At 53.7% G+C, this 25,309-nt stretch overlaps 9 protein-coding genes across 9 annotated transcripts; 5 read left to right on the forward strand and 4 right to left on the reverse strand.

Annotated features, from left to right (window-relative positions):
• Window positions 1-433: 433 nt before the first annotated feature.
• Window positions 434-3,682, forward strand: PUNSTDRAFT_127012 (uncharacterized protein; the record flags this gene model as incomplete). The annotated part of the gene is made up of 10 exons (XM_007385447.1): window positions 434-1,204; window positions 1,269-1,377; window positions 1,436-1,585; window positions 1,628-1,953; window positions 2,009-2,343; window positions 2,396-2,495; window positions 2,541-2,860; window positions 2,911-3,213; window positions 3,261-3,402; window positions 3,461-3,682. 10 exons carry the CDS (start codon window positions 434-436, stop codon window positions 3,680-3,682), a joined length of 2,778 nt encoding a protein of 925 aa, XP_007385509.1.
• PUNSTDRAFT_53587 (kex protein) lies at window positions 3,545-6,859 on the reverse strand. Its single transcript, XM_007385448.1, has 5 exons — window positions 6,033-6,859; window positions 5,786-5,969; window positions 5,382-5,731; window positions 4,724-5,331; window positions 3,545-4,672 (listed from the first exon to the last, which is right to left on the reverse strand). The coding sequence occupies exons 1-5, from the start codon at window positions 6,753-6,755 to the stop codon at window positions 3,802-3,804; spliced, it is 2,736 nt and encodes a 911-aa protein (XP_007385510.1). The 5' UTR covers window positions 6,756-6,859; the 3' UTR covers window positions 3,545-3,801.
• Window positions 6,860-7,071: 212 nt separating this feature from the next.
• On the forward strand, window positions 7,072-14,368 carry PUNSTDRAFT_53588 (kinase-like protein). The gene is made up of 27 exons (XM_007385449.1): window positions 7,072-7,198; window positions 7,263-7,420; window positions 7,473-7,487; window positions 7,537-7,597; window positions 7,651-7,999; window positions 8,067-8,151; window positions 8,203-8,292; window positions 8,349-8,414; window positions 8,474-8,540; window positions 8,589-8,761; window positions 8,819-8,906; window positions 8,964-9,711; window positions 9,766-9,806; window positions 9,863-9,932; window positions 9,986-10,134; window positions 10,191-10,290; window positions 10,344-10,478; window positions 10,534-10,704; window positions 10,754-10,926; window positions 10,979-12,086; window positions 12,141-12,252; window positions 12,304-12,995; window positions 13,054-13,276; window positions 13,325-13,558; window positions 13,604-13,990; window positions 14,044-14,131; window positions 14,186-14,368. Exons 12-20 carry the CDS (start codon window positions 9,609-9,611, stop codon window positions 11,537-11,539), a joined length of 1,503 nt encoding a protein of 500 aa, XP_007385511.1. The 5' UTR covers window positions 7,072-7,198; window positions 7,263-7,420; window positions 7,473-7,487; window positions 7,537-7,597; window positions 7,651-7,999; window positions 8,067-8,151; window positions 8,203-8,292; window positions 8,349-8,414; window positions 8,474-8,540; window positions 8,589-8,761; window positions 8,819-8,906; window positions 8,964-9,608; the 3' UTR covers window positions 11,540-12,086; window positions 12,141-12,252; window positions 12,304-12,995; window positions 13,054-13,276; window positions 13,325-13,558; window positions 13,604-13,990; window positions 14,044-14,131; window positions 14,186-14,368.
• Window positions 14,369-14,727: 359 nt separating this feature from the next.
• PUNSTDRAFT_71453 (uncharacterized protein) lies at window positions 14,728-15,873 on the reverse strand (the record flags this gene model as incomplete). Its single annotated transcript, XM_007385450.1, has 5 exons — window positions 14,728-14,782; window positions 14,831-15,249; window positions 15,305-15,438; window positions 15,496-15,597; window positions 15,645-15,873. Coding segments are annotated over 5 exons (939 nt in total), but the record flags the coding sequence as incomplete, so codon positions are not given.
• A 1,062-nt stretch (window positions 15,874-16,935) lies between these two features.
• Window positions 16,936-17,415, reverse strand: PUNSTDRAFT_144747 (uncharacterized protein; the record flags this gene model as incomplete). The annotated part of the gene is made up of 2 exons (XM_007385451.1): window positions 17,324-17,415; window positions 16,936-17,266 (listed from the first exon to the last, which is right to left on the reverse strand). A coding segment is annotated over exon 2 (321 nt), but the record flags the coding sequence as incomplete, so codon positions are not given.
• An 889-nt stretch (window positions 17,416-18,304) lies between these two features.
• On the forward strand, window positions 18,305-20,310 carry PUNSTDRAFT_104801 (DUF726-domain-containing protein; the record flags this gene model as incomplete). The annotated part of the gene is made up of 6 exons (XM_007385452.1): window positions 18,305-18,465; window positions 18,517-18,674; window positions 18,725-19,069; window positions 19,120-19,448; window positions 19,503-19,662; window positions 19,715-20,310. Exons 1-6 carry the CDS (start codon window positions 18,368-18,370, stop codon window positions 20,308-20,310), a joined length of 1,686 nt encoding a protein of 561 aa, XP_007385514.1. The 5' UTR covers window positions 18,305-18,367.
• Window positions 20,311-20,561: 251 nt separating this feature from the next.
• On the forward strand, window positions 20,562-22,062 carry PUNSTDRAFT_53598 (uncharacterized protein). The gene is made up of 8 exons (XM_007385453.1): window positions 20,562-20,976; window positions 21,030-21,122; window positions 21,177-21,236; window positions 21,286-21,335; window positions 21,386-21,437; window positions 21,493-21,705; window positions 21,759-21,848; window positions 21,904-22,062. Exons 1-8 carry the CDS (start codon window positions 20,620-20,622, stop codon window positions 21,964-21,966), a joined length of 978 nt encoding a protein of 325 aa, XP_007385515.1. The 5' UTR covers window positions 20,562-20,619; the 3' UTR covers window positions 21,967-22,062.
• A 118-nt stretch (window positions 22,063-22,180) lies between these two features.
• PUNSTDRAFT_89383 (uncharacterized protein) lies at window positions 22,181-23,950 on the forward strand. Its single transcript, XM_007385454.1, has 6 exons — window positions 22,181-22,290; window positions 22,344-22,372; window positions 22,437-22,700; window positions 22,758-22,924; window positions 22,987-23,128; window positions 23,183-23,950. The coding sequence occupies exons 1-6, from the start codon at window positions 22,224-22,226 to the stop codon at window positions 23,498-23,500; spliced, it is 987 nt and encodes a 328-aa protein (XP_007385516.1). The 5' UTR covers window positions 22,181-22,223; the 3' UTR covers window positions 23,501-23,950.
• An 89-nt stretch (window positions 23,951-24,039) lies between these two features.
• On the reverse strand, window positions 24,040-25,200 carry PUNSTDRAFT_89387 (WH1-domain-containing protein; the record flags this gene model as incomplete). Its single annotated transcript, XM_007385455.1, has 3 exons — window positions 24,867-25,200; window positions 24,732-24,819; window positions 24,040-24,678 (listed from the first exon to the last, which is right to left on the reverse strand). Coding segments are annotated over exons 1-3 (1,032 nt in total), but the record flags the coding sequence as incomplete, so codon positions are not given.
• Between the last annotated feature and the right edge of the window lie 109 nt (window positions 25,201-25,309).

The raw sequence follows: 25,309 nt of genomic DNA on the forward strand, positions 1-25,309 counted from the left end.
GACCTTTCAGTACATATGGTTTGGCCGTTCCAACCAGGAAAACGCTATCTATTTGTGGCAGAACAGGAGGGAAAAAGGCTACAGATCAAGATGGATCCCCTCCTCTCCCATTCTCTCCTACAAATTGGTGTCCTCCCTCTCACAGTGGGGGAGCGGCTTTTGCTCAGTCTTTGCGGCGCTACATCCACTCACCCCACGTCATACATTAGCAGCTTGACTCTCTTGTACACCAATTCTTGCTCGCTGAAATTCGTGGAGAGAAAGAAGGGCAAAGCATTTGATCCCGACGGCCTTATACACGTAGACGCAGGCGAGTCCTACACAATTTAGGCGGCTGGTAGCCCTGACCTGCATTACAGCTCCTGAAGCAATTCCTACTCAAGATAATAGAAATCACTCTGTTCCCGCGGAAGAGGACTGGTATTCAACTCCCATGCCGCCTGCTCAGGCAGAGCCTAACGACGCCAAACCAATCATCAACCATGCTCCAAAACCAATTTCTGAACAAACGGCTGCCCCTACAACTGCTGTATCCTTGCTTCCTGTGCGCATACCCGAACCACGGATGATCCGGCAAACGTCCGTACCCGAAGCTTCCTGTTCCACGCATTCGGCGCGTCCGCAAGCTCCTGAGACGGCGGCCAAACGGCCCCCCTTGAACCAAGCTGAGACCGCCGGCCTTTCTACAGTGAATCAGGAACGACCCGTTGAGACACTTCCCGCTCATGCATCACAGCGTAGTCGACGACCCGAACCCGTTTCCACCTCGCCTGTAACCGACATCGCCTCCATAAGAGATACAGGGAATACGGCGCCGAATACCAATGCAGTCATCGCCGACCCTCACGCAGGACAATCCAAAAAAGTCCGGAGGAGGAAAGCGAAAAAGCAAAACGAGAAGCGACTGCGAGACGAAATGGCTGCGAATGTTCGCACACAACGGCTCGCCAAACCTACATCCGGGTGCAACCCGCCTCCTTCAGAGACGGTCGCTGCTGTCCCGGATCCGGTACCTCCTACCGCACAACTGGCGAGCGCCGTTGCTCATACGGGCCCAGTTACTGATGATCGCATCCCATGCAATGTCGCGCTCCCTGAAGGGCCTGAAGCCCAGCCTCAACGAGTTCTTCTTGGATATACACCGTCTGCCGAAAACATTCAACTGCAGCCTGAGCTTCAATCTTCGCCATCCTTTCCCAAACCAGTCAGTACCCTCCTACTTTAGTATACGCGCGGGAAGCACTCATCTTCAGCTCGAATTTGAATAGCCATACCCTTATAGTAGACTATCCGAGTTGGCGAAAAATGGGGAGGTCGATATCATATGCGTAGTGACGTCCGGAGGCGACATCTATGAACCAAAAGTCCAAGCGCAAGGTACTGGAGATTGAACCATGATTGTCGATGCATCTGCTGAGGCTGCCGTCTTATTCAGATTTCAGGCTTTCCATCAGGCTTGTAGATCCATCCCTAGGCACCGAAGCTGGCGGAGCGGAATGGACAGCCATCCTCTTCAAACCAGCAAAAGAGCAGTTGCCCCAAATTGTTGCCGGCAATATCGTAGTTCTGCACTGCATGAAGGTCGGTGCGTCTGTACTTTCTCCGCATACGCATTGTCATCACCCAGACCTCCAGGTGCGAACGTATAGCAAGAACGGCGCGTCAGGCATCAACCTTGTCGGTTACAAGACATTCAGATGGGCAGTCTATAACCCCGTCACCAAGCAGATGCGCCGCGGCCCTGGTGAACATGGCGTAATTATCGAACCGGCTCAATCAGGGGTTTCTGAGTACCTCCAGCAGCTTGCCAGCTGGTGGAATTCCACTCGGCGACCAGGAGAATCACTACCTGATTCCGGGGTCGAGCATCAGATTGTTCAGAGAGCCGCGAAATCCAGACGGCAGCATTGTCTCATCAGCGAAGCTTCGGGTTATTTCACATGTACTCTGGAGGTGCACAGAAATCTGCCGTTGATAGCTGCAAAGCTCTGATATTCCTCCCTTGCAGATAGTAGCCAGGGATAGAACCCGCGAAGACACTGCAAACCCGCAGGTGATCTACGCGACAGATTACACCGAGCGAGAAGGGCTGGAAGAGGATCCTTGCAAGGAAGGTAATTCCAAAATGTTCCACAAAATAATACGCGTAGAGATGTGGGATGAGGCCGCAAAACTGGCGAACGAGATGCATCCTGGAGAGTTCTGGAGAATGGACAACGTAAGGATGATGGAGAAGAGTACGTACTCAGGTTACGTCGAGGCGAAGTTTGTGGAGGGAAAGAAGGCCCGCCTTCTCGATGAAAAGAAGGACAGCAACGACCAGCATCTCTCCGCTCTGCTGAAGTGGGTTATCCGCATACACCCGACGACAAACTCGAAGCTGATCAATATCCAGACGAAAAGAGAAACTGGCACTTCACCAGCCTTATGACAGTAATCCCCATCTACTACTACAGGACGTTATCGAGGAAAAGTTTTGTAACTTGACGCTCGAAGTGAGGATCTCCTTCCCTGAACTTCCTCAGCTGACCCTTTCATAGATTCTCCATATAGCTCATGAAGAGGAAACCGTCATATACGGTACCGATTACACAAGAAACCCATACATGCTGGATGCATCACGAGGTCTAGTAGGACAACCGTGGTCCGAAGGTCTGGAGGGCAGGATCCTCCGGATAGTTCTCGAAGGCGATCAAGCGGATAGAGTCAAGCAACTCGGTTATTACGAGCTAAGGAGTGTGCGGCTGCATATGACTCGAGTCAAAGACAACCAGCTCATCTGTAAGCTGGGAGGATCCGGCCGCCTTATCGTCAAAATCAATGAGAAAGGGTCTAACCCTCATTTCAAAGAACTGCTCAGGTGAGATTGCTCGCTTCATGACCTGATGCGCCGGTTTGAGCCAAGTATAGGCGTAAGAGCGAATGGACGTCGAAACAGGAAACGATCACTACCACGTTCGCGACACCGTTCAAGCAAGAAACCATCGTACAGACGCCCGAAGTTAAGATGGAAACCGATGAAGCGTCTGTCGAAGATTTCACAGGGGTTATACCCCCCCAGGAAAGCGGTCACAATCCAATGAGCGCCGTTGATGCCATCCAAAATTGCGAGCCCCGCCTTCAAAAGTTCACGCTTCGCGCACACATAATCAAATTTGGGCCAAGAAGGTTGCAAGAATGGATTGTCCGCCGCTGCAGCCGTTGCAACGAGTAGTAAGTTAATCCCTCAAACCGTTTGTCAGCAGACTGACACCCATCAGCTTGCAACCGTGTATGCAACGCTGTTTCGCGTGTTACGAATCTACGGGCCTGGATGACCTCGCCGTAGACCACCGATGCAATGGTTACCTGGAGCTGGAAGACGAAACTGGATTGACTATGACTGTGGCTGTCACGGAAGCGGTAGGCCCATGCAGATAATTGTGCCATGTTGTGCTATGACCAACATCTACCCCTTCAGACTGCCTTCATTGGTGCACATAGCCAAAGCCACGATGACTTGTCAGAACGGCTGTCAACCTCCCTGTGCCGCCTTTTGGGTAACTGCATGCGCGTTCGACAGCAAGCAGAACTTGGTCATCCACTTGGCAACCAAACTCCGTGGTTCAATATGGTCATCGCCAGCTGGCCATGCGACTCGACTGAAGTTGCTTTTACCCTGATAAATTACTCTGACTCCTGAGGCCGCGGCACGGTACGATGTCGCCGCTCTCGTATAGATACCCATTCTGTGTAGTGATACCCAACCCGAATAATGCATAATATATTATGTTGCGTTACATGTCCATAATAACAATGGTACTACCGAACCTGTGATGCGTGCTCCCAGCTGCCGTCCGCACTCCCCACCCCGCTCCCGCTGGCAGGACTATCCACCCGCTCTCGCACGCGATCTATGTCGCTTGGGTTGTCTCGATACATGGGCGCGGACGCTGGTTCGTCGTCGTCGAGGAAGCCAGAATGGAAACCGAGGCCTGCAGGCGAGCGATCGTGCGGTCGGCCGCCACGCAAGCCTGTCTCTTCATCCGCATCCTCGTCATCTGAAACTTCGCCGAACGCGTCGTAAAGCTCCTTGGTGTTGCGGGCTCCGCTGATGTTGGAACGCCCGCCACGACCCACGGAGCTCATGGCAAGGTCATCACCAGCGACGCTGCTGTACTGAGCCAGGCGCCTCTGCGCTACGCGGCGTCGCCAGAAGAAGATGCCGACAGCTATGGCAAAGACGAGCACGAGGGCTGCCGCTCCAACGAACCACTTCTGGTCAGACACCAAGCTGGACATGTCCGAGAACCAGCCTTCATCGGGCGTTGGGGTCATGGTGGGCGATGCAGTGGCTTCAACGGCGTCTTCCACGCCGCTGGTGAAAGCGGGTGTACTAGCGTCACCCTCGGCATCACCGTGGTCACCCGGAAGGTGAGCGGTCGGCTTCGGTCGTGTCTTTGTCGAGGTAGCAGCCGCGGCAGTGGAAGAGGAGATTACTGGATGGTCCGCCTCCTCGGTCTCTAAGGGCGGAAGGACGTTCTGCACCACCGGGACTTCATACTGCTTGACCTTGGACGGATCGATGGTGGCCCCCCATAGGGACATGCTCCAGCCGAGGAAGGAGCCGGTACGACCCTCCTGTTGCTGATCCGAGACACGGATCGTCCACTCGCCGACTGGATCCTCATCCCTAACCCAAACCATGAGCACAGGAAAGGCACATCGCAATGATCACACTCACCAGTGCTTGAGCGTCATGAAGCGCCAACCGGGGAACCCTGTCTTCGCGGCATCTCCATTTCGCTTCCCGGCCAAAATACTTTTGATCCCGTTGGGGCTCGTCAGCTCGACTTCGACGTCTCCCCGCCGGTCGTGCTGAATCCACACCCGCACCGTCACATGCTCCAGTGTCTCGAGGTTATGCTGCTCCATCATCTCCTTCGTCACGACCATCTTGCTCTCCACACCATCAGGCCCAATCACCTCGCCGCCGCTCATCTCGTCGAGGAGGTTCATCGTGCCGTTATTAATCTGAATCGCGGGTAGCTCCATCCACGCCTGAGGCTTGACGAGCTTCCAGGACTGCGCGGCCGTGACATAGTGGAAGGCGTCGAGCTTGCCGTAGCCGTATTTGTATGAGTATGGGCGTCCGGCGGCAGTAGTCTCCCAGTCGGGATCTTCGTCATTGACCTTGATCGCTGTACGCATGGCAAGGTGCTGCATGTCACGCCACGTAAGGTCTGGGCGAACTGACAGTGCGAGGGCGAAGACCCCAACGGCGTTAGGCGCCGCAGCAGAGGTACCACCATGGTTCTTGGCGCATTTGTTCTTACCGACGTCCGTAGTCACCTGCCGGACGTTAGTCTTGTCCGACTCGCGACATATTGAGATGCACTCACAATGTGATTTCCTGACCCGGACGTGTATGCGACCACCATGTTTGCCGCGCAGCTCTCGGAATAGTACGGATGCAGACCCTTATAATCGATAGCTGCAACGGTGATGCTGTAGATGCTGTTCGTATACCCGTCGAAGTTGCACTGGTCACCCGAGCCAGCGCCGTTTCCGGCAGCAAAGACGAAGATAGAGCCTTTCCCGCCTCGACCATTGTTGATGCCATTGACGACGGCCTTCTCAACGAGGTATCCAGGTGCTTCCATCGAGCGACCATCGTCGGCAGGGCCCCAAGAACAGGAATAGATGGAGGTGTTCTGGAATGCGTAGTTCAACGAGGCGGCTTCGTCGATATCTGAGCAAGGCCGTCAGTATGCCGATATTGATGCTAAAAGGAGTTATATATTGCCTGAGATTGGTCCCGACAATATCCGTAGACCAGCGACCTTAGATCCATAGGCAACGCCGACACCACAGACGTTGTTCTTCACGGCGGCGATTTGACCTGCACAGCGAGTGCCGTGGTGATCGTCAAAGAGTACGGGCGTTGGTAGGTCGACGTGATCGTTGAAGTCATACGAGCCAAGAGCATCCTAAGATCCGACACTAGTCATTAAGACACGGTCCGATTTACGGAGAGAAAAACGACTGCGTACGAAGTTGCCCGCCAAATCGTCGCTGTTATAGTCCAATCCATCATCGACTAGCGCACTGATGATGCCCTCACCCGTGATTCCCATCTCCCAGATGCCCGTTGCGTTCATAGCATGCTCCGGAAACTCGTCGTTCACTAGATGCCACTGCTTCTGGAACTCAGGGTCTGCGAAACCGAAGTGTAGCGCAACCGAATGCGCCGATGACGCGTTGTATCCGTCTCCTTCACCGGCTCCGACCTCCTCGATGATGGGTGGTGGTGCACGAGCGATGAGGGAGTCGTCCCGCTTTACGCGTTGCCGAGGCACCTGTTTCTCAAGATACGGGATGGCGCTCGCGACCCGCTTCGCCCGCTGCATGTCCGCGGCGCGGGTGGAAAAGATCGAGGTCCTCCTGCTCGCCGCCCGTCTCCGTAGCCTCTCCCACCTCTCTTCTACCGCGTCCCTCGCTACTCCGCTCCCGCTCGTCGTTCTCCGTGACATCGCCTCGGCCTTGGGCGCCCGCACCAGCCAATGATCCTTTAGCTCCCCCGCCCGGTCAACCAGCTCCACGCCCAAAGCCTTGGCGCACTCGTCCAGCGATGCGCTTCCGGGGGCCCTGGGGTCGTGTTGCATGACATAGTATTCGTGGCTGGCGTAGTCTCGCCGTACCGGGTTCGCGGCGCTAGCGGACGTGGCAGGCTGGAGGGCGGCCAAGAGGAGCAGACTGAAGGCCCTGAGCTTCATCCTGTCGGGCGTCCGAGGAGATGGACGGGAAGATAAACAGAGATCGTGGTGGAAAGGCGCCAGCGGAGGGAACACACAGAGCTGGATTGCCGGTCGAAATGTCGCCGCCCGATCAAGGCGAGCGTGAGTAACCAGCTCGTGGCGATGCTGCGTGATGGTCTTGTGACAGCGGGTTTCGCACGCTTACTTGCGGTAAAGCGGTTAGACTGCCGCGACCGACTCGGTTTCATTTGATTCTGAGTGCATAGCTCCGTGTACCGAGTCGCCGACGTATAAGAGCTTCCCTCGTACACATACAAGAATGCCCACGCGGTCTCTTTCGTCCCTGCCCTTGACCGGTGGTTTCCGGTGGATGATTAACGGTGGACAATGAACGAGTCCGCATCCGAATCCCAGCCCCTACTGGACTCGGCGAGACCCAGGGTAGCGATTGTCGGTGCAGGGTAAGTGTGAGCTCTGGTTCCGCATTGCATGACGTTGGTCTCATGCGAGTACTCGTTATCTCAGTTTGGCCGGCATATCCATGGCTATCTCATTGCGAAAGAAACTGCGATACGACAACTTCTCGGTTTGCAATAGCCATACATAATGCACTATTCCGCTCTGTACGCTCATCGTCTGGCCAGATCTACGAACGCGCGCCAAACGTGGGAGGCACATGGAACGTAAGCCAATCTCTGCTTAATGGGAGATTCATAGCTTATTTCTTGCATTCAGTTAACGACATACCCCGTGCGTTGCTTGCGATACGGGGCATGAACGATGCTTATCCCCACGATAGGGATGCGGATCCGATGTTCCCGGTCACTGGTACAGCCTATCCACGGAGCTTAATCCATATTGTACGTGGGAGTGATGAAACGTGTCAAGCAGTATCATTCATATGGGTCAAAAGGGTCAAGCTACTATGTCGCACAGGATGAATTACGTTCCTACTGGCAAGGCCTCTTCCGCAAATACAACCTCGAACAACACACCTCCTTCAATACGGATGTATCACATGCTGCGTGGTCGGAGTCCGCCCAAGTATGGACTTTGACTTTGCAGGACGTTCATACGAAGGAGCAAAGGCAAGAGCAGGCGGAGATCCTCATTTGGGCTACAGGCATCCTGTCGACGCCAGCCATTCCCGACATAACGGGCCTAAGCACGTTTCGAGGAGAAGTATGGCATTCGGCAGAATGGAGACACGATGTCCCCCTGAAAGGGAAGCGGGTGGCGGTTATCGGAAATGGCTGTTCTGCGTGGGTCGAGAGATGGCTTTCTGGACCTTCAATCTATTAGCTACCTAACATGGATCTTCTCACGCAGGGCACAATTTGTACCGAAAATTAGCGAAGATCTCACCACTGAGGTGTTCAATATTGCAAGGACACGACAGTGGTATGTGCCTAGGGTGCGTGTATACTGACATTCATACTACTTTGAGTGCCAACTCCGCTCGTAGCTACAATATCGGTATCCTCAGTGGGCGAAATGGATATTTGCCTATGTGCCATTCGCAGCGAGGATATATAGGAACTGGATCATGACCAGAGTAGGCAGCACGAGCTCCCCCTCAAAACGAACTTGACCGAATATAGTATCTGATAGATGGACTTCTGGGGCCACCTCCTTTTCAATGCAGATAACTCTAGATTCATCAAGGCAACTATAGCGGTATGTCTCTTGTTACATCGCTTCTTTAAGTTATCGGCTGAACGTTATATTACTCTCAGCGGTTGACTCAATACATCAAAGGCACTGCTCCCCCTGCATTGGCCGATGAGTTAATCCCGGATTTTTGTAAGTTTCTGAGTAACATTTAGGCACCGACGCTAACGAAGTGCCTAGCTCCGGGCTGTCGGCGCCTCATCCTCGATCCAGGATATTTGGATTCGCTGAAGCGACCCAACGTGACCCTCGTCCAGGATGATGTCGACTGTATCGAGCCAGCGGCGATCAAACTCAAATCTGGAAGCTCGCTGCCTGTTGACCATATCATATTGGCCACGGGGTATGATATGGTGATGTCTAAGCAGTTTATGTTCCTCACGCCTGCCTTTAACGTTTGATGCCGGCAGTCCTTCTTAGGAACCCAAGTTCATGGAAGAGGCAGCGTGAATCTTAAAGAATGGTTCAGCAGTAGAGGCGGGCCGATAGCATACTTGGGTGAGCTCGACGGTTATCCGTGCAGAGCGCGAGCAGTTGTCTGATCAGTGACTGTAGGCATCGCGGCGCCTGGCTACCCCAACTTCTTCCTCTTCGATGGCCCCAACACCGTGACAGGACATGCGAGCGTCGTATTCACTGCTGAAGTGCAGATCGCCTATATCGCGCAACTACTCCGGCCCATGTTGGGCGGTAGAATCAAGGAAATCGAAGTCAAGGATAAACCGTTTGAAGAATACAACGCGTGGCTTGAGAAACGCATGAATCATTCTGCGTGGACGGGGTGCACCTCCTGGTACCGGGCTGGAAAGACTGGTAGGAACTCGTCTACTTTCCCGGGCGCCGTGACCAAGTATTGGTGGTTATGTCGATCGGTCAAGTGGGATCATTACGCAATTGGCCGCTGACGTTGGGCGCATTTGAACGGCGAAACAACTCGCGATAACATTATCTGTGTAGTAAGGAGAAAAATACGACAAGATCAGCATGTTGAAGGACGGTAGTTGAACGTTTGAACCTTGCTTGCCTGCATAAGGTCGCAGTCGCGGTGTGGCGGAGGGTGAATTGATGGGAGTGTGACATGTGCAGCCGGTGGCGGCATTTGCCGGGTCGCTTCTGTTGTGTCTATCCTCCCGCTGGGCGGCCTTGGGACTCGCCCACCACCACCCTCCTCCTCCAGGACGTCGCACCCGACAGGCATCTATGGCCGCGACCCATGGCTCTACCTCCTCCACGTCCATCGTCGGTAACCATTACCGCGTAGGTCGCAAGATAGGCGAGGGCAGTTTCGGTGTCATCTTCGAGGGTGCATCCTATCTGCTCTACGTCCGTTGGCTCTCTTGTTCAACTCTTTCTCCAGGCACGAATCTCTTGAACTCGCAGACCGTGGCTATCAAGTTTGTGAGCTCCTCGTTCTGCCCATAGACGCCTGGAGGGGCGTTGACCACTGACGTCAGGAACCACGGAAAGCCGAGGCGCCCCAACTTCGGGACGAATGTCGTTCGTATCGCATACTCGCGGGATGTCGTGCGTGCAGCTGCTATGTATCCATCAACTGGTTCACAAGATTCCCATCCCAGCCGGCATACCCCAGATTTACCACTTTGGTCAAGAGGGTCTGCACAACATTCTCGTGATAGATTTGCTCGGGCCAAGCTTGGAGGATCTCTTCGACATGTGTGGACGCAAGTTCTCTGTAAAGACAGTGTGTATGGCTGCTCGTCAGATGGTAAGCCGCCGTTCACGCGCGTAGCACGCGAGTTCATCGACGTGCGTGCCCTACAGATCACGCGTGTACGAACCATCCACGAGAAGAACCTCATCTACCGCGACATCAAACCCGACAACTTCCTCATTGGGCGTCCGGGTACGAAGGGAGCGAACAGTGAGCGAAGTTCGATGTCGTGCCCATCGTCATGCCTGACATATTTGCTGTAGTCATCCACGTGGTGGACTTCGGTATGGCAAAACAGTACCGTGATCCCAAGACCAAGCAACATATCCCTTATCGCGAGCGGAAAAGTCTCAGCGGGACTGCTCGGTACATGAGCATCAACACTCATCTTGGCCGAGGTTTGTCCGCATCTGCAACTTCATGCACCGACCTTACCCGCTTGTGTGCATACAGAACAATCCCGCCGTGATGACTTGGAGTCGCTCGGCCACGTCTTCATGTACTTCCTTCGGGGGAGCTTACCATGGCAGGGTCTCAAGGCCGCTACCAACAAGCAAAAGTACGAAAAGATTGGCGAGAAGAAGCAAACAACACCCATCAAGGAACTATGCGAAGGATACCCAGGTACGTTCTGCCTCGGAGAGCGGAATCTCGGCTAAACACTCACACGCAGAGGAGTTTGGCATTTATCTCAACTATGTTCGCAAGCTTGGCTTCGAGGAGACTCCTGACTACGACTTCTTGCGCGAGTTGTTCGCGAAAGTGCTCAAGAGTAACGGCGACGTTGAAGATGGTGTCTATGATTGGAATTTGCTCAACGGTGGCAAAGGCTGGGAAGCTTCCATGGTAACGTTGATTTGAGATGCGCATAATAATCATTTACTGAAACTGTCTATAGGGGGGTCAATCCTCGCAGGTTTCTGCGCAATTGCAGAACGCAGGCCTCAGCCCGGCAGCAGCAGACCGAAGGCGCGACTCAGACCGTCGCCGGGTGTCCCAGGCAGGCAATGTGGTACCTCCCTCTCCTGCTCTCGTTCGTCATGGTTCCTCAAAGCAACGGAAGATACCCGCAGCGCTCACCCCAGGCGGCGGCGGCAACGCCTCTGGCCAGCTCACGCCCATATCAGCCGCGGCGCACGTCAACGTCCCTCCTCCCGGCTCGACCCAGCGCCGAACGAGCACCGCCATTGACACGCAGCACCCGTACGCCAACGCGCAAGGCGGCAACTACGAGTATGGCGCCGGCGAAGGCACCGACGAGTACAGCACGGCCCAGCAACAGCAGGCGCATCAACAGCCGTACGGTCGAACTTCTCCCATGGTTGCCGCAGCGCCTCCTGCCGTGAGCAATGTCCGTGCAGTAGGAGGAGACATCGGCGTCGCGAACGGAGGCGGGTATCAGGACGAGCAGCCCCAGGGCAACGCTTTCTTACGATGCCTCACATGTCGGTGTGGCTAGACACCATCCTTTCCTTTACCATTACCTGGATCTCGGTCGTTCCTTGCTTTTACTTACACCTTCTATTTACGTCTAGTCGCTAAGCTAATTCGCTATATGCTTCTCCTTCTCTCACCGGGTACCCAGTCGTTCACGAACTGCTTGACGTTATACCTGAAAATCTCCTGCTTAATGTTTACGGAGGTTTTCGACGGGACGTGCATACATATACCATGAAACTTTGGATTCATACAATATAACAATACAAGGTTTTGCCATTGGTGAGGAATGGCCCACCGAGGTTATCCGTCAAATTCATGAAGTTCACAAGATACGAGACAGCCAAGCTGTTATTATGCCAAGGGCTGTCAGAGTGCAAAGCGCGCATATAGAAAGTCGTTAGAATGGTCCCATGGCCTTGGGGCCCATTAGGTGCTGAGCGCAATGGTTCATGCATTTTCAAAGTGTGACGCTTGAATGCTGGCTAGATATCTATCACTTGGGCGCCAGTCCCGCGCCGGTGACGTGTCGCTCATCAGCGCAGGTTCTGAGCATGATCCCTGCGCATCTTCAATGATGGTAAGTCAGACGTCGGAGACGGGTCCAAGATGGGTGTAGTGACCTGTCGTTGGCTCCGCGAACTTCACTCGGCGGTCAACTTTTTGTCCACGTTCACCGGTCCCATGCAGGTGGGAAGTGCCAGCCTCGGAGATCCCCAGAGTAGACGAGTAGGCCTTGTATCCCTGATCAACTCTCGACTGCCCAAGTTATTGTTTAGCACTTACAGCTGGCATAGGCGATGCAATCGAGCTATCCGCAGCTGTCGAGGAAGCGCCACGGAGATCAATGAGCTGTCGAGGCGTGGATGCAGTTGCACGTTCTGAACCAAAGAGCCGATTCCCTACTTCCAAGGTTCTACAAACATCATTCACCTTGCTCGTTAATACTGCTAGTGATCCGTCGTGGGTTCCCCTGCACCGCGCAAGGTCTTCTGAAAGGGCTTGTATCAGGCTCGAGTTTCGTCGCGATTCAGCTTGCGTAGCCTCCAGAACCTTGTGCATGGCTTCCTTGTCTCGCTCTAATTGCTCGACTCGGGAATTGATGTGACGTATTTGGCTTTGCAAGACGGCGACGGTGGCACTATCTGTAATTATCATCGGATTGATAGTACGTTGGCGTTCAGAAACGCCACGTCGACGGGCAGCGGGGGTTCCGAACTGAGGCTGTCGAGTTCTGGGCGGCCCAACGCGAGTCTGTTTTGCAGGGCCGAATCCGCGTCGGGGTTGTAACCGGGCATAGTCCTCGTCAGAAAGGTCTACCGATTTTTGCGCTTGAGGCATCCGAGGTCTGTCGGTTGTCTTAGTTTGTACCCCTCGACCGTCTGAGTGAAGGAAGAGCTTCCGTCTTCCACGCGACGAAGACCCTTCCGCATCCGAAGACGGGGAGCGGTGATGAGAATCAGAGATCTACGAGGACTGTATCAGATAGGTACAACTTCAGCAACTACTGACGATATGCTGATGTGCGGCATACCTTCACGGGTGCACGGGTATACGACAGATGGTTTGAGGAATTCGTATCCCCGATTGAATGCAGAGCCCTCGCTTTCTTTCGCGGAGGGCCATCATCGCCGGATAGAATGCCATCTCGCTTATCTCGATTCATGGGCTTGTGATGGTATATGGGAAAATTCGCCAAGGGTGGCAGCAAAACACACTTCATGACCTTACGCCGGCACATGGACCGCGGCCGATCGTGCTGTACAAGGTTCAGTAAATGCCCAAATAGCGCAGACCTGAATCTCACGCTCAGAGGGGTTGCCGATGTCATGCGATGTGGGATATCTTCGACCACCCCGACTGTGTCGTCGGAAGAGCTGAGTTCCTCTTTAGGTGGTGTCAAAAACAATGGACGTTTTACTGTCTTTCTAGGCTGAACCTGAGGAGTCATCGCTTCATCTTTGGATTTCTTACTTCCGCGAGCGGAGTTATCCTGGAGAACATCGTTGACAGTCTTGGCTTTTGGTTTTGGTCGGATGACCTGAACGAACTCAGTATGCTCCCAAACGCGAAGTGGACTACTCACCCGAATCGGGGCGAAGATAAGATCGTACCAGCCACGATCAACCCAGTCGTTATTGAGAGGCCTACAGTAGCTGAACCTCTGTGCAGCAAGCACAAGTCGATCCTCCAAATTTGGCGTCGCGACACCTTGCCTCTCGGCCTCTAGAAGTATTGCGAGCCGACTCTGGAACTCTTGCTTGGACGCTTGATGATAATTGTGCCACAAAGCGTGGCTGGGATCGACCTCGTGCGTACGCATCGCCATGAATGAGTGTATTCCCAGCTCCAGGATATGCGCGAAGCACTTCGAGTTGTGGCATGTTCTGCAATTAAGGAGCCAGGTTTGTGGAACGGAATGGGATAGATAGTCGGACTCCGACCCAAAACTGCAATATCGTTGTCCCATAGCCTACCTCGCTAGGTTAGCGATCTTTGTTATCGAGAGTATAACATGTAACGAACCTGCCGACGGGAGTTAGCAGTCTGCTGTCTTCTGTGCAGTTCACAGGCAACATCAAATAAACAATGCCGATCGCCGAAAGGTAGTTGACTGCCATATAATCTAATCAGATGGAGGAATGTTGGTAATCGTGAACAAACGTACGAATCCAGCGGAATCTCTTCGATCAGGGCTGCCGAGTCTGTTTTCCTGAACGTTCTTACGGCATTGTTCCGGTCTTGAACCAAATCGGCAAAACGGCGACATTGATACGGCTTCATGGAGCCACACTTGCAGGTGCGGCCTTCTACGTAGCATCCTCCGCAAAGCACCAGCTCATCGATTTGCTTGGGTTGGTGTTTTCCCTGCCGAGGCATGCAGCGATTGCACTGGAAATAGCTCTGGAAGATATCTGCACCGCAGAAATCGCAGCGCAGAGCGAAGCCGCTTTCTGCTGCCAGCTCCGTTGTGTCTGAGGAGGCGAAGGGCAGTAGTTCATGATCGGCAGTGTATTCCTCTGCAAGGACTTCATCGAAGAGGCACACCAGAGTTTTCAACTGATTGACAATCATCAACTGCTCCTTAGCCGGGGCGTCAATTGTGTTCGATGAGATCGATTGACTGGGTATGTCGAGGTACATCCCAGGAGAGATATTCCCTGCATCATACTTTTTTGCAATGAGGGCGTCGACGGCCTTGGTGTGGTGAATTAATGTGTGGTGTATCATCGACTTTACACGATAAATCTCCGGTCGGCAAACTCTGTTATCGTTTTAGTATAGCCGGACACTGGCAAAGACAATTACATACCGTCGATATATTGGTAGCTCATGGTATAGAGCCGTTTCGAGACCCTGGACTGTCATTCGTGACCAGGATGTCTTTATGGTTATGCCGCCCTGGTTCACGACTTGATGACAGCTGCGCTGAGGTACATAAACCAGGTCTCCTAGTTTCTGCTCTGCGATGAAAATATCGAGTGGAGCACCCGATAGCTCCTCGATAGATAGTATATTCGTCTCTAAGTCGAGCTCTTGACCCACGCCTAACTTATGCAAATACTCAGCGAAAGCTGGAGCATCCGAGCCACGGGTCATGAACCAGAAGGACGATCCGCCGTTCTCCGTGTAGCACATAATGTTCTGCCCGGAGGACGAGCAAAGGTCCTTATGGCATGGAGTGAAGGTGTCACCGATGCCCAAATAGCACATGAGCGTCTCGACTGCGGACTGAAAGTAATAAGAACTTCTCAACGGAGGCCCGTCCTGTGGCGACAGCACTCACATGCTCGGGAAGATATTGTATGACATCGTTGGAGTGATGGGGGAGCATGGAATCAGGGAGGATTCCGGACTGGTTGACCCAACTTCTCCAAGCTTCAGGGCATTCAGCGTCCTTGCCATAGTACCTCTCAATCTCTGGTGATGCGTAGTTAGTCCGTGGCTTATGATTTACATCTGCAAGACGGCATCCACCTTCATCTATGGCGTGGGGTGGAAGGGTTCTTGATCTGTCTACGAAGCTTTGCAAGGACATGGAGGCATCCAACCAGTCGTGAACATTGCGGACGCTCATGTCTGTTGCCTATTCAACGGTGTATCTCTCGCAAGCGAATGGGGCGTACCATGGGGGAAATTGGCCAACAACCAATCTACAGTGAATAGCTCCCGAGGCCATTGAGGATGCTCATGCCACCCTTCGATTATGAATGGTTCTGCGCGTCTTTCGTGGTCCTCGATGATAACCAAGAGATTTGGATCATTGCAGCGTACTCGAAGAACGTGCTGGAAGTTACTGCTATCGCGAACGAGCTCTTCCAGGACCCAGCCTTTGGTGCTCAACTTGAGCGGCATATCGTTGTGGCGGTGCTCGGGCAACGAGCGGATGAAAAAGTGGTGGGATGACTTGGCGCTGAAGCGCAGCGCAGCAACCGGCTGTTCCGCTACCGGGACCTCGTCGGCAATCTACCTACCTACCTACCAGTGCTGAAGCGGCGTGTCGGCTGTATAACAGCTCACGGGGGCCGTGGATGCACTGTGTGCGCCAAGCCGTGCGTATTGACCGGTTGTTCCGCTATTGGGACCGCGCCGGAAATATACCTACCTACCTACCGGGCGCTTGCAGTCGCAGTAACAGACGAAAAGACTGGCACGCAGGCGGCATAAGCAACAGAGCGTATATCATTGCGTAGCTCAGCTATAGAGCATCGCAAAGGCGATGCATGGGATTACAGTGATTTACAAAGGGTGATACAGAATGGTTTATGACAACAAGGGACAAAAGTACCGATTAGCTCTTTGATCTGAATGGAACCCTTTGCCCGCTATGCATCGACGCTGGAACCACGAAGCGTTGCGGGCCTGAAGGAGTTGGCAGTTGCCTTGGACCAGGCACAGAGCTCTTTACACTCGGTGTAGATGGAACAAAGCTGTTAGAGGTCGGCGCCGCAGTTTCAAAGGGTCCTGAACGCGTTGATAGTGGACGAGGGGTGGTCATCGATATTGACCTGCTATCCATGGCGGCGTGCCTAGACTGTGTGCTAGAGTTGGCCGCCAGCTTTGGTCGTTGAGGGGGAGGTGGAGGGGGCATCTGCCAAGACTGTCTCTTGTCAACGCCACGGACATCGTGAACAGGTTGTGGGCGGCGAGATATAGTTGTTTGCGCAGGTGGATCACTGTGAGAGCCGTAACCTTCCGTAACCGCAGAGACGGGTCTTCTATCCAATGGTTGGAAGCGTTGCCTGGCAGATGTTTGCATATGAGACAATGCAGGGGCCCGATATCGGGGTGTTTGAGGCGGGTTATATGCGTATTGCCTGTAGTGATATCGTCATAAAAACGATTCCAATGAGCTTCTTAGCTCTCACTCGATGAATCGACTCGACCCCGGGCGGTGCGTCGATCGGTTCGAAGCATATGTATGAGTTTCCGGATCTGACCTTAGTTCCTGCCCGGGTCTTGACGTGAGTAAATCTGGTTGGCGGTGATTTGAAGGCAACGTGAGTCGGTCTGGCCCCGCAGAGCTTATGACCGAGTGTGCGCTGGCATCCGAACGACTGCCGCCTGGATGCCTGTAAACAACGCGCATATATGCATCCAGTATCAGCGTTAAGCCGCTCGAAGACATGCGAAGAGGCGACGTCACTGATGCGCATCAAGCTTCCGCCGCTTCCCTCGGTCATCTGGTTCACCGACATCTTCGTACTGAACGAGGTGATCGCCCTTGAGCATGAGACCATCGATCGTTCTGCATGGGTCGCGGTCAGAGGTTACAGTTGCTAAGGCCAAGGATGAGAATACACACTGTCTATTCTTCGCAATTTCGCGTTTCATCTTTTCGATGAGATTCTGCTGTTGGGCGCATTTGTCTCTCCAGAAATGCACAAGCTGCGCCATCGTTTCCTGTTGGAACTATGACCAGAGGTAGCGCTACCAGTACACGATGTATAGCAGTGACCCCAACCTTCATTGTGTATGCGATCGCATCAAGGGCATGGGGCAAGGACTGAAACCAGTTCCCCATAGGAGGCTCCAACTACGGCGGCAGGTTAAGATTGTCCAGAGCCATCTGACGATGAGCATACATCTTCCTGAAGTGGTACCATCTCAGCCCCAGCGGTCCCGCATATCGAGCAGCTCTGGTCCGGGTCTGATTGCAAGCCACGGCACACAGTCAACCATCATAGGCTAGAAGCATACATTAAGGTGAAGGCGCCAATACAGACTGAGGTGGTTATTGCAGATGACATGGCAGCACTCGGTGAGCCAGAAGGGTATAGACGGTGGCTGGCCGGGGTATTGTCGATATGGCCGACGACACCTGCCGCAATGTACAAAATCCCAGAAATCATAGGTCGATTCGTCCGAAGCCGATTGGTTCGCCATCTTGAGGATGCCCCGGAATACAACGCCAATGCAGTGAGTAGGGACGCGGAGGTTCGCTACGAGCGACGCAAGGGAGCAACAAGTACGGCGTTCGGTGTCGGTGAGGATGAGTTCGTGAGGGTAACTGCAAAAGTGTTCCAAACTAAGTACCAAACACGTCTTCCGCGCTGCACTGCTGCAGGCGCGTCATGCGCGTCGTCCACTAAGTACTTATCTATCTTGTTTTTCACGTCGGCACTCTCTATGCATGCATCGGAAGCAGGTACACCGGAAAACAACTCAGGGCAACACTAGGGCAATATCTATCTATGGTTATCTCGTACCGGATGCGATAGCGGCGGTTGTGGCCCCTCCTGCTATGACGTTTGACCGAATTTCCATTCAGTTATGATGCAGCTCCAACTTCTGCGCAACACTCTTTCTAAACAACCTCCAACACGGGCGCAGATATCCAGATCGGACGATGTCTGACCTCACGAAAGTTACTCCTCCACAGCAACTGGCCGAGGAGGAGCGCAGGGTCGTATTTCAACATTTTCACCGCCGCCTAGCGGGCTACAGGTGAGTTGGTATATTTAATAGCCGACCACCTGTTGACGATGTGCTGCGTAGGAACACTGTTGAGTCATACGCATTGGCGGAGCAGGGTATCTCGCCTCTCTCGTCGTCGAAGCACGACCGCCAGAAGGAAGCATTCGTCAAGGAGATATTCTTATGGTCTCAGAAACTATTAGAGCATGCGTGGATAGCTTGTTTGGAACCGGAGGGTGGTATGTCCACCGGGTCGTGCACGTAGTCACTCTCATCTAACAGATATTAGGCAGATGCCCTATGCTAGATCCGCTTTCGGACAGCTCAACAGGAGATCTCCCTCGTCTACCGGCAGAAGATCATGTTTCCCAGCTGATGAATACAATCCTATTTCTTGACGTGACGCAGTCGAAGGTATACTCCGCACGCAGCCGTACATTCATATGGTCATTCGCACCCGTGGACGAGCATGCTGTGGTGTCCACTCTCAAGAACCCCGACGAAGCGGTTAAAGAGGCGCAGCGCAAGACGGCGAAGGCCAAAGACGAACAAGCTGCCAAAGGAAAGACTTTGCGGTTCGCTGCGATGGGCTTAGGAGCCGTTGCTGGAGGTGCATTGATCGGAGTAACTGGAGGTATGAATGCTTATGGTGGACCTGTCCGCAGATGCTGACTAGGTTCACAGGTCTCGCTGCTCCCGTAGTAGGCGGTGCAGTTACTACCATACTAGGATGGGTTGGTGTAGGTGGAACCGCTGCCGGCGTACTTGCCAGTGGACTAGCCAGTTCATCAGTTGTTTGCGGCACCCTCTTTGGCGTTTATGGAGCGCGTTCCTCGGCAAAGATTGTCGAGAGGCATACCAGGGAGGTTCATGATCTCGCCCTGTTGCCAGTGAATACGCCAAAGGAGACCATGGCGGTCCGCATTTGCGTCAGTGGCTGGCTGAGCGACAAGGGGGACGTGACAGCACCTTGGTCAATCTTCAAGGGAGACGATACCTATGCTTTACAATGGGTTAGTGACCGGGTTGGCTTACGGCCCCGGCCAACGCTTATCTTATGACGTTAGGAAGTAGAGGCTCTGGAAGCGCTTGCCAAAGCGTTAGAGACCTTGCTTAAGCAGCAGGCTATAAAGTACATCAAGGCACAAATCATCAAACGGACCGTCTTTGCCGCCCTCTTCAGCATTCTTTCGCCCACTGCATGGCTTCAGATTGGCCAGATCATTGGTATCGCACATAAATCTATAAGCTCATTGAATATAACTCACTCTGCTATCAGATAATCCATGGATGAATGCGAAGTCCCTCGCTGTGAAGGCTGGCAAGGTCTTAGGCGTCTTGCTTGCTGAACATGTCCTCGGCACCCGGCCGGTAACACTTGTTGGCTACTCCCTAGGCTCGCTGGTCATATTCGAGGCACTGAAGCACCTTGCTACGCTTCCGCCATCGGAGACCGCGCACATCGTGCAGGACGTATACCTCTACGGTACTCCGGTTCCGACAGACGAGGCAGTTTGGTCTTCTGTCCGGCGTGTCGTTGCCGGGCGGCTAGTCAACGGGTATTGCGAGGAGGATTACATCTTGATGATCCTCTCGCGGGCGAGCGACGCTGTTTGGGGGGTCGCCGGACTTCAGCCCGTGGCCGTGAAAGGAGTCGAGAACCTTAAATGCGGCGGCGTCGATGGTCATCTCAAGTGGCGCGGAATGGTGGGACATTGCTTGAAAGAGTGCAACGCGCCAGGTATTAGGAGCGAGGAGGTACGAGCCCAGATGAATAACGTTCTGTCGCGGATTCAAGAACTCGAGCCGGTAGTTGACGAAGGTGAGGCGGACGAGGTTATCATTAGTGGACCGGATAGAAAGCTTGGTCTTTAGCCGAACCAAGCTCTTTTCTGTGTTCTCCGTCGTTGAATGTAGACCAGTGTGCGGATACAATAGGTTATTGTATGTGTCTTGTAGCCATCCTCAAAAGTTAGATGCCGAGCAAGACCGAAGTGCGCGCAGAACGCCCCAAAGAGGGTGCCGCGCCAGGCCCCTATGACGACGAACAGCCTTCTCCGCACGTTTTCCCAGCTTCACGGCCTTTAGCCGCACGATTGACTGCGCGTCCGCCGGCGGTTACAGCTTTTACCTCCTTTCTTACTCTCACCTCTCTTCTCCATCTTCACTTCACTTTCGTCCATCATGTCATACAGAAATCCCTACGAGACCAACTACGGTGCCGGTGGCAGCAGACCATATGGCGAGAACAATGCATACGGCGAGAACTCGTACTCGTACAACAACTACGAGCCACACCGGACGTACGACCAAGGCTTTGATCCGTACCGCGATGCGGGCGGATACAGAGATGAGCCCAGCGGGTTGGATCAGAGCGGATATGTGGGCAATGCCCCGGCGAAGAAAGAGACCAGCGTATTCGAGAAGGACGAGCCGTTCTCTGCACCTAGGAGCACGAGTGTCAGGCGAAAAGGCTCTAGGTCCGCTGCTACGATCCGCACGTGGAGGTATGAGCATCAGGAATCCAACATGTGGACCGCGGTCAGTTCGCATCTCCTCTCCTGTAGGTGTACTCCTAACGTCGTAATATTCAGGGCAGTCGCGGAAGATGTTTCGGTCGCTTTCTCTGTTGTTCCTTGATGACATTCGTCTTCCTACTCGTGAGTATCGTGCTGGCCCTGGCTTTGGTGAGTTTGTCCTCCGATCGCGCTCTGAGCCCTGTACCTTATCCGGACGTGTAGTGGGTTCGCCCTCCCAGTGTCACCATTGGCCAGCTTTCGACAATCACGAATGGCAGTGCTGTACGTATAGCAGCGTTCTCTAGGACGCTCGCTCATTGGTCATGACTAGATTCAATTGAGTAGCGACGGCTTGACCGTTAATCTTAACGTCAACATTTCGTTCGTATTGTTTACCACATTCCGTGTAATTCGTTCACACAGGTCAATAGGGTGGACAACCCCAACTTCTTCTCCGTTGCTTTCAAGAAGATCAATGTGGATGTAAGTGGATAAAGCCCGTTTGCCTGCAACCCTCAATAATCTCGCTGCGCGCCAGTTACACTATCCTATCAACAACACTGATGTTGGTGGAGGGTCGAAGAAGAACATAGACTTTGAAGCTCATTCAAACAAGACTTTCGACTTCCCAATCAGCCTCGAGTACACCCTTGCCGATGATCCCAACAGCGCGATCCTCGCGGATTTGGCAACCAAATGTGGCTTCATCGGCGGCAGCAAATCCGACATCACGGTGGACTACGACATTACGGTATGTATGCCAGAGGTTGCCGTCGCTGCTCTGTGCTGACGACTCGGACTTAGCTGGGTTTGAGGATTCTTTTCATCACCGTGTCGCCGCAAATTAGCAACAGTTTCAGCTTCGCGTGCCCGTTGGACGAATCAGATCTTTCCGTAAGTACACATCGTGTTCATTCTTTCACATGATGATAACAAGAGATCATGGCAGGGCTTGCTCAAAGATGCGGGCATTGATATAAGCAGCTTGTCGAGTATTCTTGGTAGTTCCTAGTCTTGCCGTACATAGATCCACACTCTATAACCTTAGCATGCATTTGAAGGACTTTGGACTGTACATGTAATCTCATGCTCAATGGACACTATCCGCCGTGCTTTACGTTCGCCGGAATGAATCATTTGCACCCTGACTCCTGAGATTGCAGGACTTGTACTCAACCCCCGACTACACAGCCACGCGTCTTGCACCTGTTCCAACCCCTCCAGTCGTCGGATACCCTCGGGCCTCTGGACAAACCTTCCTAGCCTATCATGCCTAAGCTCGACATCAACAAAGCAGGATGGGAACAGAGCGAATTCCCTATCCTGTGCGAAACTTGTTCGTCAGCACAGCGCGCATTTCATGGAGATACATGCTTATGTGGCCTTCAGGCTTGGGTGACAATGCCTTTATACGCATGGTAGGTGTCATGTGTGTCACCAGGAAGTACTGGGAGGAAATGACGCACAAAAATCGGTTTCTAGTCGAAACAAGAGTTTGGTCGCTCTTGCGGAACCTGTGCACGGCCGTTCACCGTCTTCCGGTGGAACCCTGGCAGTGGCGCACGATACAAGACGACGGTAATATGTCAAACATGCGCGAAGATCAAGAATGTCTGTCAGACCTGCTTGCTAGACCTGGAATATGGTCTGCCGACACAAGTCCGTGACACCGCTCTGGGGATACAGACCGAGGCACCCAACAGCGACATCAACAGAGAATACTATGCGCAAAACATGGAAACGAAGGTGCGTGGTTTCATGCACATGCTCAAAAACTGAGCCTCACACAATACTATCCCCTAGTTGGAAGGCGGAAAGCCTTCTCTTGACGCACACCGTGCTCAGTCAGCTGGCAAGGAGATGTTAAAGTCCCTTGCACGGACAGATCCCTATTATAAGCGCAACCGTCCACATATCTGCTCCTTTTTCGTCAAGGGGGAGTGCAAACGTGGTTCAGAATGCCCATATAGGTACGTTGCAACCGAGTCCCTGCGGCGCTCAGACATGCTCACTCATAACCTCGAATCATTAGGCACGAAAAGCCCGTTGACAGCGACCTGGCTAAGCAAAACATGCAAGATCGCTACCATGGCCGTAATGACCCAGTTGCGCGCAAAATCATGAGCACACACGCCAAGAACCAGGGTTTGGCGCCTCCGGAAGATACGTCCATTGTGAGTGTCCCTACATTTCTTCCTCCCTTACATTACTCACCTGGAATGCTGCAGACGTCGCTATTTCTCACCGGGCTTCCTGCTACTGCAACGGAAGAGACCGTGCGCACGCGGGTAGTGAAGTCGCTCCCGTCCTTGAACCCTTCGTATATCAAGTCCGTCGTGCATGTTGCGAAGTCGAGATGCGCTTTCGTGAACTTTACGGACCGTCCATCTGCGGAGCTCGCTGCACAAGCTTGGCCCAATGGTCTTGATTTCGATGGTGAACTCGCCAATGTAAAATGGGGTCGCAGCAGACCAGCGAAAGGCGCTGCCGGTGGAGGTGTGGCAGGACCTTCCACCACGGTACCAGAGCCGATGCCAGCTTCATGAGCCTTGTTTCGTTGTACTCCCGTTAACATATTCTGTACACCTAAACCATGTTATGTACAGATATGCACAACAGTCCGGCAACATCATAAGTCATACGCGAATTAAGAGGTCAATGTGAAACAGCCAGATCCCGACCCTGAAGACCGCCAGACGCTCCATTCAGTCCCAGTCGTCCTCCTCTTCATCGTCGTCATCACTGTCCCTCATATTCTCGTTCCTTTTCAATAAGGCAGCGGCCAGGGCGCTGGTGAGGTCACCACCTCCTGCACTCGAGCTGGCTGATTCCTCTACAGCAGGTGACATAGGTGCGCTTCGCGAGGGCGAGCTCGATGGATCGGTCTTCTTCAGAGAATGGATACCTTTGCCTTGAATGGATGCAAGCAAATCGGAGCGACCAGGCTGAGGCGCCGGCAGAGTTGGTCCTGAACCACCTCCCGGCGGTGGAGGTGGAGGTGGAGGTGGAGGCGGGGCACTGCCACCTGCTGGAGGGGGTGGTGGTGGTGGCGGCGGCGGCGGCGGACCGCCGGAAGGAGGAGGAGGGGGCGGAGGGGGCGGCGGCGGAGGGGCTCCGCCTGAGATAGGAGGAGGAGGGGGCGGTGGCGGTGGAGGCGCTGTTCCAGTCGGACGGGCCGGTGGCGGCGGAGGTGGCGGAGGGGCAGCCGTTGTTGGACGCGCCGGCGGAGGGGGTGGGGAAGTAGGAGCTGCACTCGCAGGTCTTGAGGGCGGAGGAGGAGGACCAGACCGGGTGGGTGGTGCAGGCGGTCTTGAAGGCGGACGGGGAGCAGCATGCGACCTGGACGGAGGGGGAGGTGGCGGAGCAGCTGCCGTTGACCCGGCGCTCTCGTGGTGCGCGTGTGTACCTCTCCTGGGTACAGGCGGTGGAGGTGGCTTTTTCTTCTCTGCAGGAGCAGGCTGCGCCTTCTGCGCGTCGCGCATGAAGTTCTTGATGAAATCCATGTCTTTCTCGATCACGGACTTGTCGACACCCATGCTCTCGAGTTGGTTGAGTAGCGTCAGCCACGACGGGTCCACGTTTGACGAGGTGAACCCTTTGTCCGAGTCGTAGCCCATGTGAGCAACATGGATGTACGAGCCCTGAATGGGCCCTGATATCATGGATTTATCGATCTTGCTGCCTTTCGTGGCTTTCTTGGACTTTCCAGATGATTTCGCCTTGCCTACATCAGGTTGTTCAGGATGCAGCCCGTACGACGGCGCATGAAATCCGTACCTGGCTTAACCTCCTTCCTATTCGTGATCTTCTTATAGAAGACCTTCGCCTCTCCTTCATCTGCAAAGACAACCCCGATCATGCATTCCTACATGATTGTCAAGGGCAGTTCATGGAGACAGTGTAGCTACGCACATCGCCCGCGAAGGAATGGAAGAACGGTCGATCCTGCCAGTACTCGAAGCCGTCATATAGTTCATGTTCCCAGATGACACCGCGGGTGCCCTGCAAGTCAACCATACGGAGGCACCAAGTATTCTTCTGGTTATCCCTGCAAAACACCAAGGCACCTTGCAATCCGGCGTACGACCACTGATTGGGATCCGGGTGCGCATAGTAAATCCGACAAAATGCTGCCGTATGTATCTTGTTCATGGAGGAGGGTACTGCAGACTTGATCTTTCCTTTCTCATCGTTGGTGAGCGTGGTTTGTGCAGGCATGATGGAGGTTTAGGGGAAGGAGCGCAGCACAGGCTGCGGTGTGGATCAGAGTGAAACGATGAGATAATGCGTGGCCTGAGACAGGCGCCCAAGCATACTTTTAGCGCCCGGCCACGCGTACGACAATGGGCGCAAAC

Source organism: Punctularia strigosozonata (assembly GCF_000264995.1).
Source record: "Punctularia strigosozonata HHB-11173 SS5 unplaced genomic scaffold PUNSTscaffold_9, whole genome shotgun sequence".
Lineage (NCBI taxonomy): Eukaryota > Fungi > Basidiomycota > Agaricomycetes > Corticiales > Punctulariaceae > Punctularia > Punctularia strigosozonata.

Excerpts from the sequence above, each read along its gene's own strand:
- PUNSTDRAFT_53587 (XM_007385448.1), bottom strand. The coding sequence starts at position 6,755 with ATGAAGCTCAGGGCCTTCAGTCTGCTCCTCTTGGCCGCCCTCCAGCCT. Across the intron at positions 5,970-6,032 it reads ACGATTTGGCGGGCAACTTC|GATGCTCTTGGCTCGTATGA; the intron begins GTACGCAGTCGT and ends GTCGGATCTTAG. Across the intron at positions 5,332-5,381 it reads CCGGGTCAGGAAATCACATT|GTGACTACGGACGTCGGTAA; the intron begins GTGAGTGCATCT and ends AACGTCCGGCAG.
- PUNSTDRAFT_89383 (XM_007385454.1), top strand. The coding sequence starts at position 22,224 with ATGCCTAAGCTCGACATCAACAAAGCAGGATGGGAACAGAGCGAATTC. Across the intron at positions 22,701-22,757 it reads CGCAAAACATGGAAACGAAG|TTGGAAGGCGGAAAGCCTTC; the intron begins GTGCGTGGTTTC and ends ACTATCCCCTAG. Across the intron at positions 22,925-22,986 it reads GGTTCAGAATGCCCATATAG|GCACGAAAAGCCCGTTGACA; the intron begins GTACGTTGCAAC and ends TCGAATCATTAG.
- PUNSTDRAFT_53588 (XM_007385449.1), top strand. The coding sequence starts at position 9,609 with ATGGCCGCGACCCATGGCTCTACCTCCTCCACGTCCATCGTCGGTAAC. Across the intron at positions 9,807-9,862 it reads AGACCGTGGCTATCAAGTTT|GAACCACGGAAAGCCGAGGC; the intron begins GTGAGCTCCTCG and ends CACTGACGTCAG. Across the intron at positions 10,927-10,978 it reads AAGGCTGGGAAGCTTCCATG|GGGGGTCAATCCTCGCAGGT; the intron begins GTAACGTTGATT and ends AACTGTCTATAG.
- PUNSTDRAFT_53598 (XM_007385453.1), top strand. The coding sequence starts at position 20,620 with ATGTCATACAGAAATCCCTACGAGACCAACTACGGTGCCGGTGGCAGC. Across the intron at positions 20,977-21,029 it reads AATCCAACATGTGGACCGCG|GGCAGTCGCGGAAGATGTTT; the intron begins GTCAGTTCGCAT and ends CGTAATATTCAG. Across the intron at positions 21,706-21,758 it reads CGGTGGACTACGACATTACG|CTGGGTTTGAGGATTCTTTT; the intron begins GTATGTATGCCA and ends ACTCGGACTTAG.